This window comes from Fukomys damarensis, unplaced genomic scaffold (genome assembly GCF_012274545.1).
Source record: "Fukomys damarensis isolate Sample0158 unplaced genomic scaffold, DMR_v1.0_HiC HiC_scaffold_16, whole genome shotgun sequence".
NCBI lineage: Eukaryota > Metazoa > Chordata > Mammalia > Rodentia > Bathyergidae > Fukomys > Fukomys damarensis.
Window position 1 is genome coordinate 135,219,084 of NW_022900928.1, and position 13,955 is coordinate 135,233,038.

A 13,955-nucleotide genomic window follows, 5' to 3' on the forward strand; every position below is an offset into this window, starting at 1 on the left:
TTTTTTTTTTTTTTTTTTGGTTGTGAAAACAGGTGTACAGGTGTGACAGCTTCCAATCTCTTTATTTGTTAGAGCTGAAACTGTCGGTCTCTTCTGTTTGTGTTGACTAATGATGGTGAACCTTTTAGAGCTTTCGGTGGTACAAACAGCCCGCTGCAGTGCGTGTGCTATAGGTTTGCCACCACTGGTCTAGACGTATGTCTGCGTCTGTTGGTGAATTTGCCAGAGAGATCCATTGTACTCCGCCATTCTGAACCGTGCTGAGCACACTCCCTTTCTTGTAACTGCTTGCCTATCTTCTCATCTGAAATTGTGCAGTCACCACCATACAATGGGGCTGTGTCTGGAGGATGTGCAGGAGCATTTCCTGCACTTACAGTGAGGAGACTGTAGCTTGGGAGCTCCCGGGTGACCCCGGCTGGTGCTCTGCAGGACATGGTGCCATGAGCTGCATGCATCTGTTCAGACTTGAATCCTGGGGACCCAGACTCCTCAATGCACTGTACCCCAGCCTGAAGCCTCCTCTCCCAGAGTCACATGCTGCAGGTTGCTGTGTTCTTTATTTTGGTCTCTGTCTCCTGTCTTTCCGGCTCGGCCCTGCATATCCCGTCTCATGCACACCCCTCAGGTTGCTTGTTACTGACGTCACAGTGACGCCTTTCTTTCTGGCAGCGTGGGTCAGTGGCTCACCGATTGCCAGCCCAGTGCCCAGATGTGCAGGCCCTCCCTCGCCCAAACCGCCTTGCGATCCCTGCCACCCGCTGTCTGCCTTACCTTCCCGCAGAGACCCCTGCAACAGTTCCACAAGGTGGACTTCTGGTGCTGCGAGCCTGTAGGTGGTGGATCCTCAGTATCTCCTACAGAACCCGGTACTCAGAGTTCAGGAGGAAGTGGACAGCAGGCTGTGGGGAAGTTACACTTTCTCTTACCTTGGAAAGAGTGGAGTCATAAACCTCATTTGCCATTTTATGTTCTGGTGTCCTCCTGCCTCACTCTATTGTCTTAAAATGCATGGTGCGGCCCTCACACTGTACACCAGGCCTCAGTGCCTCTTACCTCTGGGCTGCACACTTAGCGTATGTCATTCTCAGTCTGTTTGAATTCTTCCTAATTAAACGAAGTGCTCTGTAAACAGAATGTTTTCTTTCACTGCATTTTGCTTCCTGAGTTGTAAACAGCTTCCTGGTGTCTGTTCCTTGTTTATCTCCAGTCCAGAATGTGTCAGGCCAGACCTACAGGTTTCCTAGAACTGTGCCCTGTGCTGTTCTTCTTCTTCTCACCTGGCACCTGCTGACCCACTGAGACCAGCTTAAATGTGCTGTGCAATAATGACAGCAGCTTTTCCTTTTTAAATCTTCAAACAACACCAGCCTGTGTTGGAGAGATATTCAGGGGTTATTTGTCGACTGTAATTCAGCCAATCTCACCATAGGTGGCCCTGTTGTTCTATGTAGTCCACATACAAGCCATTAAGTGCTTTCATTTTCTGGCATTTTCTTAGGATTTTCAACATGAGAGAAAACTAAGTCATCCCCGGCCACCTTGACACTTGCTAATGTTTAAGAACTCATTTTTAGTTGATGTTTTTAATTTGAGATCACCTCAAAAAGTGTAGTAACATTATAGAATAATTGTGTTAACAGTGAAGAAACTATGCATACTCATCACTGAAATGTGTCTGGAATGTACTTGAAACACCATATAGGAGAGCCACCCGCACTTCCCTCTGGAATCTGCATGCAGCTGGGAGGGCAGTGCCAAAGACTTCACTTTGGTACTGTGCAGGATTTTGTCTGATGCCCGTATTGGCTTTGTAACAACCAGGAAAAGCAGTGTAGCAGAATACAGTTGCTGTATGCCCTTTACAAACTTGACAAATTGCTTGTTTGAGATTCTGGAAGTATTTGAGTATTTTTTAGCGGGTAAAACTAACTTGACACCAAAGCTGAGAAAACAGTCTTGATGTACGAATGTTGCAGCTGTTTGCCTGACCAGGAGAGACCCACCTAAATGCACCTAGGAGCGCACGCATGGGCACAGTGATCCTGGTGCCTGTTCCGGAGAATGGCATCTGGGACACTTGGGGGCGCTCAGCCCGCCTCAGTCTCTGTGGCCCTCTGGAAGTGTGACCCCAGGACCTGTGGGCAGCTCTCTGTGGCCCTGGCGGCCAGTCTTGGGCTGTGGTGGGTCTAGGCTCTTTCAGGAACATCACAGAGCCTCCACTGGAGCCTTCACAAACAGGAAGTGCCCACTGCCTAACTCCTGAGTGGGAAAGTGGCCATAAGAAATCATTATTTTCTTTGTTTTGAGCCCATAAAAAAGGAAACTTTTTAATGCTGCTTTGTAAAAGCTTAAAGATGTTTTTTATCTTACTAAATTTAAAGTAAGCAAATTATGGCTTAAGTATAAATACTTTAGCACTTATCAAAATGAAGTAGTTAAAGCAGGAGAGTGTCCCTGATTTGTATTTATTAGTGCCAAGAAAACGAAGCCTCAGACCTTGCAAGAGTGATGGTGTCAGATCACCTGGGGTCCCAGGCTCCACGGGCCCTGTCACTTGACTGCCACACAACGCTGCATGTGCAGGAGCTGCAGCAGGACACTGGGGGCGGCCACTGCTCCTGGTCTTTCCCCAGGCAGGCATAAATTGTGCACATTTATTTTCAGGGAGCGCTCCCTGTGTGCACAGCACCGTGACGCAACTGAGCGTAGGTGCTCCTCTGTCCCTGTGTGCAGAGCACACTTTGGCCCCTTCTCATTACTGGAGCGCCCTTGTTCCCAGAAGGCTTTGTCTGAGGGTTCCTGCTTGGGCTGCGCTCGCCCTCGATTCCCAAGTGGGGGCATCTCACAGGCAAGGTCTTCGGTGCAGAGTTTGTGCTGTGTGCACAGCACCGTGACGCAACTGAGCGTAGGTGCTCCTCTGTCCCTGTGTGCAGAGCACACTTTGGCCCCTTCTCATTACTGGAGCGCCCTTGTTCCCAGAAGGCTTTGTCTGAGGGTTCCTGCTTGGGCTGCGCTCGCCCTCGATTCCCAAGTGGGGGCATCTCACAGGCAAGGTCTTCGGTGCAGAGTTTGTGCTTCTGAGCTGGGAGCTTGGGACACAGCGCATCTTTCAGGGGTTCAGGATAAGTGGCAAGTGCTGAATTACACAAGTATCCCTGTCTATCTCTCGGAAATCACAATCCGAGCTCACCAGAGTGACCGGCTCTACCACAAATTCAGAGAGGTAAGACCTACATGTGGGGAGCTGTCCTGGGGGGACACGGGCCACTGCCCTTGGGGGGGAGCGAAGCAGCTGTTTCCCTGGGTCTCTGCAGGAAGCGAGTGGGGCCCACCTTCTTTGGACGGTTTGCAGTGGTTCTGGGTGTGCTCACAACTGTTCTTTGCTGGGCTCCATTTCTTTACTGCCGTGTTCTACTTCTGGTTCCTGTTACTCTTCTCAATCCTTTGGCCAGCTGTAAGGTCTGTATTTCTACAGAGTCCTTCGACTGGGAGTGCAGAGGGAGGATGGGCATGGCTGGGAACAAACAGTGGGAAGAGGTGCTGGCCTTCATGTCCTCTTCTGATCCCCACCTTCTTACGGAATCCTTCGTCCTCTGGGTGGAGAGTGTTTTCCAGCCAGGCTTCCTCAAGCGGGGGAGCCGTGGCCTGCGCTGAGCACCCCCGAGGCTGTGCACTAGCATGGGTCGTTTCCAGTCTGCCGTGGCTGTGTTTGCTGCTGGCAAACGTGTGAATGATCGTGCTGTGGTCCACGCTCCCTGCTGTGCAGTGAACGCGTGTGTCCTGCAGAGAGCTCTCCACAGTCTGCTGTGAGAGGACCTGCCAGGTGCCCACGGCACCCATCAATGTCTGTTGCTTCCTGCTTTACTCGAGGACTGCGGTGGTTTTTCCACTGCAGACCTGGGGGTGGGGCACAGCTATACAGACCTCGCCAGGCACCGCCATGGCCATCGGCGCGTGTTGCTGTCCTACAACTTGGCTGTGTTGCTTCTTCCTCTGGCTGGGCCATGCAGCTCTGCACCTTGCTCAGCCTGCGGGTCAGCTTCCCCTCGCCTCCTGGGCCCTTCCCCTCCCGCTCCAAGAAGCAGCCACGCTGCATGCAGACCCTCCACAGCCGCACCCAGGCCCTCTGCCACCAGAAGTCCTGGTAGTCCCACTTTGCTTATGTTTTGAGGCTCGAGCTTTTATCCTTTTGTTTGTATGACATTTTCTCCCCTGTATTTAGTAATGCTTTTTACCTTGCAACGTCATTCAGTATGTATGTAGTATATAACACATTTTTTTTTTTGGTGAGTATATGCAAAGTAGCTTTTTCTGTGTCTTTTAACTTCAGCCTATCTTTATACTTGTCTGTCTTTATGTGTGGTTCAGGTTAGCCTTGAACTCACTGTGGAGCCCAGGCTGGCCTTGAATGCAAAGTAACCCTCCTGTCTCAGCCTCCCAGGTGCTGGGATTACAGCCGTATACCACCATGCCTGGTTATATTTGTATTTAATGTGAATGCTTTATAAAGTGGGGATAATTTTAAAGAATATTTGCCAGCTTGGATGTCTGGAATATTTATGTATTTGCATTTATTGCAACCCGTGACAGATTTGTATTGAAATAACCTATGGCACTACTTCTATTTTTTCCGCCTGTTCTGTGTGCTATTTTTCCTTTCTTGTTTGCTTTTGTTTGGGTTTTTTTCAATTTCATTTGCACCCCCTCCCATTTGTTTGCTAGTCCTTACCCTGGTAATTAAAATCTTCGTCTGTAATTCACTGAAGCCTCAATTGGTAGTTTACCAGTTCCAGAGCAGTGTGAAGATTGCAGAGTACTGTTAACTCCACTTGCCTGTCCCTTCTCCTTTGTGCTGTCCTGGTAAAGTGCCTCGATCCCATGCATCTGAAGCCCTGTGGGACGTGGGAACCTTGCTGTACAGTTGGTGGGTGCATCTGGGTCCATACCGCGTCCACCCTGATGCAGCCCACATCTTCCTGAGGCTTCGGTTTAGGGGCCTTGGTCTTCTGCTTGAAGAATTCTTTGTGGGCAACAAATTCTCACACTTACATTAAATAGTCTTCATTTTTGTCTGCTTTTTATTTAGGAATATTTCAAACTTTTCAAATAATGACAGGAACCATTCAACAGGAAATTAGCACCGTGATGCCCACCTGTCTTCAAACTCCACTGGAGCTGGTCCCAGCGTGCGGTCCCCTGTGCCGCACCTCCAAGTTGTTCTGGGAACCTAATCAAGGCCCCGACGCTGAGCCCAGGAGCATGTTTAGATACAGTTTGCTAGGCAGAGTGAGGCCCACTGCACGTGGAGACCCTCTGCTTGAGTGTGTCATCCTTACCACCCTGTAGAAACAAGTGCCCAGACTGCTACCCAGAACCCACGTACTTACCACACATTGCCAACACTGCAGTTAAACCTGGATGCTGAGGTTTTGGTTTAACATCTTTCTATAGAGGAGCACAATAACATGCATCCCATAGGTTCACCACCACTACTCTAGCGTGTGTGTGCACTTGAGTGTGCAAGTACACCCGCGCTTAGTCTGCCCAGCTCACACTGCACCTGTGGAGTGATCTTCAGAGTTGTGTCTCTCTGCCCTTCTCTGTCTGCTGCTGCTCGGGCTTCAGTCACTTGTACGCTGGACCTTCTTACCATGTTCCTCCCGTCCCCTGGCCTTCTCACCAGGTTCCATCTATGCCTGAGATCTTTTCTGTATTTTCCACAGTCTTCTTCTTTGTCTGGTTCTCCTACTCATTTTGGTTGTGGTCAATCAGTCATGGTATGCTTCCTAGTTGATTTTTTGTTCTTTTGTTTGTGGTTCTTCTCTTGTGACAGCCATTTTTTCGGAACGTAAAGGTAGCTGGAGGCCTTGGCAAACATTCCTTACTCCTGTGTTGTGCTGTTGTGGCAGGGGCTGCAGTGCAGACAGATCCCCTGAATGTATTCAGAGATTGCATGATTGGCTGAGCCTATGTGTTGTGAGGTCTGATGATTTCCAGCTTGCCCTTCCCAAGAGACCACCTTTAACAGGTCTCTTTCTGCTTTGAATGGTATCCCACAGTACTTAGCTGCTTGAAGCTCTGCCCAGTGTCTTGCTCTTTGCTGCTGCTGCTGCTAAGGGGGCAAGAGAGGCCTTGGGAGGAGGGGCCGCAGTCCTTGGCACACCTGTGCTTGCCGCTGTGTCCCTGCCAGGTGCCTTGTGCAGGCCCTTCTGTCTGTGCTCTCCACATCTTGGTAGTTCAGGAGGGGAGAGTGGGTCTGCACAGCTGGTCTTCAGGAGCTGGGTGCCTTAGCTGCTGTCACCAACTCCATCTGTGGGAGATCACCCAGCACCTTTTTATTGTGTTGTGTGTAGCTTGTCTACCCTTTAATTTGTGAGCATTTAAGAGAAACTATGGTATTGGGCTTGTGGTTTTAATTATGGATAAATATTTAGAAATGTTAAGATTTTAATCAGTAGATGATTGGGGAAATCTAATTTTTTCAAGTTTTTGGAAATGGAAAGGAACTTTAGTTTTTAGAACAGTTTTAGAAGATGTTGAGAATAGTAGAGCGTTCTCTTATACCATACATCTGGTCTTCCATGAAAGCAGTGGCTTCCCATAAATGATAGCAACGAAGTCACCCAGTTTCCCTCTGGAGAGCCCTGTGGGGCAGCATGCTCGTGTGGAGCTCTGCTGTGCGCCACACACGTCTGTTGGCAGGTTCATGGCTTAGTGCAGCAGACCTGGCCATTAGCAGGGCTCACTTCCAGCTGTGCTTCTGCGGCAGCAGCCCTCTTCCTTCTTGGGCCCATGATGCTTCTGGTGCTGTAAGACTTAAAGTCTCACTTCCACTCCACGGAGCGTGAACAGCCAAAAAGGCCTCCACGATGCTGGGCCCTAACACCCACAGAGGCTCCGGGAGCTCACTGGAGAAATGAGAAACCCAGGAGGGAACACACCAGGCTAGATGGTAAATAGACCTTTATTAGTCTGGCCAGATGGCACTCCCGGAGCCAGGTAGCTCAGAGAGGCAACTGCTCAGGGGCTGAGGTACTTTTTATAAGGTTTTAAGGTTTTTATAAGAGTCAGGGAATTCACAGAACAAGACTGCAAACACATTGCTTATCTGGAGCAGGAAATATTCTAGGGTCACCTTTTGTCATACCATTTGCCCCTGGGTGGGCTGTTAACCAAGGTAGCAATTAGCATATGAAGAAGCACAGTCCCTGCTCAAAGGCCTCTCTCTTCGTTTTTCCCTAGCCTGTCCTGTGACCAAGAGAAGGTGGCTTCTTTACATGGACTTTCAGATAGAGCATAGCGCAGGTGTTTGTCCCCAGAGTCTCACCTCAGAGGCCACCAGGAAAGGACTGGCTGTTGAGTTGCTTGTAGTTGGGTCATAGTTGTGAGGGTTAGTGGAATCACTGTGAAATTAGAATTGCTAAGCAAATGAAATACTGTTTTAGAGAATTACATGTTACAGGAAGAAATTGTGAGTCCTCCAGGATCTAAAGAGAACAGAGCTTCATAGAGAAGGATTTGCATTTTGCTGTATGTGTGTTAGAAAGGAGGAGTGACCAAGGAAAATCAGAACCAGCCTCTCATCAGAGCAAAGCCAAGTGAGTCTGAGGCGATCTGCACAAAGCTGTGTACTCACGTGCATGTGGCAGGACGTGAGCCTGCTGTGCAGGCGGCAGGGGCTGGGAGGCGTCTGTCACTTCAGGAGAGGAGGATTCTGGACTAGTGCAAGGGTGCTTCTTAGGTCGGAGCCCTTGAACACCAGCACCCTGGGTGCAGTTTCTCCCTGCTAGGAGTGTGTGTGTGTGTGTGTGTGTGTGTGTGTGTGTGCGCGCGCGCGTGTCTGTGTGTGTGTTTGGCTTGTAAGTTGAAAATTTGTGTTTCCCTTCACCAACATGCAAGTATATATAGTGTTCATTAATACTGGAAGGGTAGTAAAATACCAGAAACATACGTAACTTCAGCGAAACTCGCAGTGGAGTATCTAGTGAGGCAGCCAGGGGTGGTGTTCTGCTCTTTCCACTGCTCCTGTGTCCACTGCACACCATGTACCTTGTGACCTTTGTTGATCCTTTGTGAGTAGAAGTTACAGGTACAGTGCTAATTCCTGGAAAAAGGTAAGGTACTTTGACCTTGATTGTTTTCATCCAGTTTTACAACCTCCTTTTCTCTTTTAGATCTTTCTGGCTTTTCTGTCTTTGGGGTTTGTGTTGACAGGTCTGGATTTGAATCTCTTTTCCTTTATGCCGGGCTTTCTGGGTGGTGTGTTCCTTGTTTGTTCTACTGCTTGTCTTTAATTTTGTGAACACAGTTGACTTTACCTTGTGTACCTGGGAGTGCCTGATTTCTTTTTTCTTCTTCTTACTCTTGGTGGTTCATTTCTCCAGCTTTGAAGACTGAGTCCTCAGCTCCTGTGTGGGCCTCACCCCTGAGCCTCTCAGAGACCCTGGGAGGCCCGGTCCTTGGGTGCGGAGCAGAGGCTTTCTGGGTGGAAGGGTGTCCTGAATATTTCGTTTAACTGGTTGTCCTGCATCACCCCTGATTCTGGCTACCCTGCCCAGTTCCCAAGGAGCTGGGACTTAGGGGACACTGGAGACATTGTGAATTTGTACCCCCAGAGGTGTGTGAGGAGCCTGTGTCCTGGCTCTCAACGGCTCTTAGGAAGCGCCTGGGGCAGCTGTGGCCTCAGTAGCCCCTGGTTTTCAGTGTGTTTCATTCTGAGCCCAACACGCCAGCAGGTTTGGAGTGCGTATGACCGAGCTTCCCAGGCTTCTCATCAGAGGCCTTGCAGACCGCAGCTGCCTCCGTTTTCCATGATCTGAGGGCTGCTTTGGTGCAGGGTCCTTCTGTATCTGTTCTGGGAATATCCCTCTGAATTGGAAATTCTGTGTCTTCTCTCTCAATAGGTGTTTGCCCAAGGAGCATTCCCTGAGGAAGGAGAATTCATTAGATCTCCACCCTCTGGGCTCAGAAGGGGAACTGGCTAGTGAGGAAATTCTTGGCTTTTTAATAATCAGAGTTCAGTCCAGAGACAGCGCCTTAAGAGCTCTAGGTACCTGCAGCGACGGCCTGCCCAGTCCTGACCCCAGGCCCCCGTCACGGGCTCCCTCAGACACTGTCATCCCGCATCTCACCATTTCATTCTCCTAGTGCTGCTTCAGCACTGAGTGAGGAGGCCTGGTCTCCAGGAGCGGGCGTCCTGGTGGGCATGGATGGTGAACAGATAGGCCGGTGCAAAGCTGCGGGCAGAGAGGCTGTGCCACATAAGCAAAATGTGTAAAATGAAAGCAAAACTGCGCTAGGTGCTCTCCAGCAGACAGACATCCCTTCTTGAGTCACCAGCTGTTAAAACCAATCTGCTCCAAGTTAATGTCTGAATGCTCTGTCTGGATACCCCACCTTTCTCCTGCATTACTTTTAGTAGATTTATTTTAACCACTCTCATTCCCTTCTAAAGTTGTTTGTGATAAATTTCTGATTCACATGTGGCCATAAAAGCTTCTCATGTCAAACATAGCAGGCAAAAAATCAGGCCCTCTGCGATTTGGTGAGCCTTGTGGCTGTGCAGGAGAAAGCCCTCCCCCAGAGCCCAACAGCAGGAAGAGCGCCTCTGCCCACAGCGACAGTGAGCACACCCAGGGTCCAGGTCTTGGTCTGCGGATGCCATTCCCCAAACACAAAACAACAACTCCTTGGAGAAAATGACTGCTGCTGCTGCTGAAGCAGGAAATACACAGATTTCTGGGAGAAAATCCTGGGGTACATCAAGGCCACAGCATATGGCACCCAGCAGAGAAATCCTAAGTAAGCGTTGTTCCCAGAGGAGGTGAGGCACTGTCTACTGCTGGGATCTGATTGAGGGGCCTCCCAGATCTGCCCACCCTCCAGAGAATAGACAGTGACTTGCCCCTCCTTCACACCATCCCTCGGCAGAAGGCCCAGGGGAGGACAGGGTGCGCAGACAGCAGAATTGTTACAGGGACCGAACTGGCAGACGCCAGCAGTCCCCGGGTCAGGAAGAGACCAGAGGCTGGTGGAAGGGTCCTGTCCAGGGAAAGCCTACCTGGGAGGGAGAGATTCTTCCATCTCCACGGAGGTTTGCAAGGCTTTGGCGCTAGATGGCAATGTCCTTTCCAGGCTCCCAAGGGCTATGGAGGCCAGTGCGGGGGTGATGGGGGAATAGCCACTCCCTGACACAGTGGGTGACCACACTGGTCTCAGAAAGGGGCTGTCCTCTAGCCAGTCCCTGGGGCAGAAGGAGGCTGTCCACCTCAGCACTGCCTGGCCTCTCCGATGCCTATTTTTGCTGGGGACACTGAAGCCCTCACAACGACCAACAGAGTGCAACCGGGGGGCAAATGTTTACTCAGCTTCCTGTACTTTATTCTGTCGCTTGTGTGAAGTAATGCTTTGTGTGTGTGTGTGTGTGTGTGTGTGTGTGTGTGTGAGACTGCTGGAGACAGAGTCAAGAGGAGGAGCCTTCCAGGTTCCAAGGAACTGTTGTCCACCAGCTCAGGCTATCTGACCAGAGAGGACCACACTTTCCTGAGAAGAAAACCAGCACAGAGAGCAAGGACATGAGTGGAGGGGAAATGGGGTGCAGAGCTGAATTGCTCTTGGCTCGGGCACCTTCTCAGTCCTGAGGGCTCCGCTGCAGGGCCTGACCATCCCTTCCGGCCACCTCTGGCTGCCTGAGCCTTCAGCCCCAGGAAACCCGACTCCCTTGGCCCTCTCAGGCTGCAGCCTCCACTCCCCAGAGGGGACTTCCAGGGCAGGGAAGAAGGCTCCTCCTCACAGCTCTCTGGGCAGGTTCAAGTCAGAAGTCTCCATCTGGGTCAGGCTCAGATGTGAGACCCGGAATCCTCAGCATCCCGGTTCTCCATGGTAACACTGCGCCCCATCCCAGGTGCGGAGAGAAGGAGCTGAACCCAGATCTGTCCTCAGGGGATCCTGTCCCTACTGCTGCCCTGGCGCACCCTCCCTGGGCCCACAGACACACGTCTGTTCTAAACTCCACTTTCTCCCAGATTCTCCCTCTTAACTGCTCCTGTCACCTCCGAGATCGCTCTGGGAGTGAAAAGGAGAGAACGCCCCAGAGCCGCCCACACTGCCTGTGGCAGGGCGCCACCTGCCGGCTGAGGCCCACGCTGCAGTCCCTGCTGTCCTGAAGGAGGCCTGCACCATCTGGTCACCCCTGGACAGACCTGTCCTGGGCACCTATCGTGTGCAGATGCCTCTGGAGCACAGGGCAGAAGCGAGGCCTCCCCTCCAAGAGGAGCAGGAGGCTGTGGCACAGCCAGCCAGGGCAGGGCCTGAGTGCCCCTTAGAGTCCCTGGAAGCAGCCCTGGAGACCTGATCACAGCAGGAGGCCGTCCTGGCTGGGGAGAGCAGGGCGCAGCCCACAGGAGGGGAGGGGGCCAAAGATGGGAGGGAGGTGGCTGGGGACCAGGGCCAGGTCTGGGCGTGGACAGAGGCCAGGCAGACACAGCCTGAGGAGGCTGACCCTTTAGGGCTGGAACAGGGCTCTGAGCCGGTGCCCCAGGGTCCTCAGTGTGCAGCAGCCTGGCCAGGGTGAGGGCCTCCAGGCTAAATGAGAAAGGAAGAGCAAAGCCCAGCTGCTCCTGCAGTTTGCCAGCAGCAAGACCATCTGGGGGAGGACAAAGAAGTCAGGGCGCCTGAGCTGCCTGGGATGGCCCAGGTCCACGTGACCCAGGACCCCGCAAGGCCGGAGTCTCAGACAAGAATCAGAGCTCACAGCGCTGGGAGGGGGAGCCGGCCCCTCACGGCCTCTCCAGTGTGTGACTCAGGTGTCCAGAGGGTGGTGGGAGCTGGGGGCCAGTGGCAGAGCCAGGGCCAGCGAGTGCAGGGCTGGACGGGACGGAAGCCCAGGGTCACTGCCAGGCCAGCACCACAGACACAGGAGCCCAAGATGAGCCCCAGCCCGGAAGACAAGAGGAGGGAAATCTGTGGCCTCCACAGGAAGTGGGGTCTGGGGCCAAGGCCACCCACAGGTCCTTTGGCTGTGAGGGCTGCATACATATTTGCAGGCTGTGAAGGTCCATGGGGAGGGAGGTTTCCAGACATCAAGCGGAGTGGGGACCACAAGAGGAAGCAGCCACACCCCTCCCTTCTGCACTGCATGGCTGACACACTGGTGTCCTCCCTGCTCTGCAGCTCAAAGCCTGGCCCATCCTCTCTGCTCAGCTCCGTCCATCCCATGTGCACTGGGGCAGCCCGAGAGCCAGTACTCCTGCCTCCCTTGGGGGCAGAGCAGGTGGCTTCCACCTGCCGGGGAGCGGGGCCAGGAGGCACAGACCCGGGGCAGAGGGAAAAAGCACAGGGGTGGTGCGGACAGCACCCACAGGCAGGGCTGGGAAGGGCCTGCAGCTGGCACGGGAAGGAGTTTGGAGAAGTGGGGCAGAGCTGCAGGAACCATGGGCACAGATGGACGACCCGTTGGCATGTTTGAGACCAAGCTGAGGGCCTGGGAAGGGGCATGAAAGCCCGAATGACCAGTAGTTCAGCCTTGTCGCGTAGGTCAGTGCTCCCCAAAATGTGTGCTGAGGCTGAAGGTGCCCTAGCAGGGCAGCAGTGGGGCTCTGTGTAAGAAGACAGAGAAGCAGCATGGGTATCAGCGGCACACGGTGCTCCAGGTGCTGCAGAGGGAAAGAGGAAGAGGCAGGGTGGGCAGCTGTAGTGACAGCCAGCAGCACCTACACTGTGGGGACCTCTCCCAGCCGGCTCCAGGGCTCCCAGATTCTCCACCGCAGACAATGCAGGACCGAGCGGTACCTCTTCTCTCACTCTGGAAGGTGGGCTGAACCCGAACTCACAGCCTCCCTGTGACCTCTCCGTTGACTTGGCTCCCAACTCTCCCCCCATGCCAGGAAACAGCCTTCATCTCTCCCTGGTCTCTGAGTCCTCCCTCATTCCCTCCAGGGCTGTCAGCACTACGCTGATGGTCATGGCCTGGAGATCCTCACCCTTCCTGAAAGTATGATCGCGGACAAGGGTTTTCAATCTCGGACCTTCGGGATGTCCCTTGATACCATGTCTACTGCTTAGATGATACAGTTATTTTGAGGTTCAATTCAATGTGTAACGTGGCTCCACCGAAGTGACGCATGGAAAGCCCCCCACACGTAGTGGATATTCCACAAATGTTTTTTCACAGCACTCAGCTGTGAGTCCTGCCCTAGACGTTCCATACCAAGGTCTTCGTGTTCCACATCCAGAGCCTGCCCCATTTTGTGTCGGTTCCCAGGAGCACGTGCTCACAAGATTACCCTTCACATCTCGGGTTCCTCCTAGAAGCCCTTGTTTCTCTCCTATCCAGGCTTGGTGGCACAAGCGCTCTTCTGCACCTTCCTTTAATTCTCGGAAACACCAACAGCACTGGGCGATTGCGCCTAACAAACTTCTCACACTTCTGTGGTTGGCGTATGTCCTTCTGCACACATAGTGCCTCCGTACTTGGTGTCTGACACTGACCATGAGATTAGCCATTATGAGTTTAAAACATCCCTGCCAGGTCTAGAAATGTACCCCAGGAAGGGGGGCTGCACACTGTCCCCACACTGGGGAGTGGGCACTGTCCGTGAGTGCCCTGGGAGATCCTGTGCACAAACTTCTCAGACTCGGCCCCAAACCCCTCTCCCCATGGCTGACATTTGCTACGGCCCTTCAGTGCAAAAACAGCACAACTATGGTTTTTAAAAATTAAAAATAAAACCATAAACAGGTCTTAGGCTCTGCAGCTCTAAAACAGTTCCTCCTTTCTTTCTTGAACAGAATGTGAGCTGGTGTCAAGGAATTAAAGAGAACTGCTTCTCTGTCCACTTCCGCTCTGTTTTCTGCACATTTCATTCTGCTGTCTTCTGTGCTGTAATGCACACTTTTCATACCATTTCTCATCTGGAAAATTGGTTGTCTTGTAAATATCATAAGGCTGGGTA

The 13,955-nt window shown here is 52.2% G+C and overlaps 1 protein-coding gene across 3 annotated transcripts in view; it reads left to right on the top strand.

The window, feature by feature from the left end:
* LOC104875605 (NADH dehydrogenase [ubiquinone] 1 alpha subcomplex subunit 10, mitochondrial-like) overlaps positions 1-9,512 on the top strand; it is a 17,085-nt gene extending 7,573 nt beyond the window's left edge. Inside the window, exons 4-5 of one of the 3 annotated variants that reach the window (XM_033764734.1) lie at positions 3,117-3,226; positions 8,907-9,512. In XM_033764734.1, coding sequence (XP_033620625.1) covers positions 3,117-3,226; positions 8,907-8,987 — 191 coding nt within the window. In that variant the 3' untranslated portion in view covers positions 8,988-9,512. Of the gene's footprint in view, positions 1-3,116; positions 4,434-8,906 lie in introns of those variants that run through there. The other 2 variants (XM_033764735.1, XM_033764733.1) reach the window with 2 other exon arrangements.
* The last annotated feature ends 4,443 nt before the right edge of the window (positions 9,513-13,955 follow it).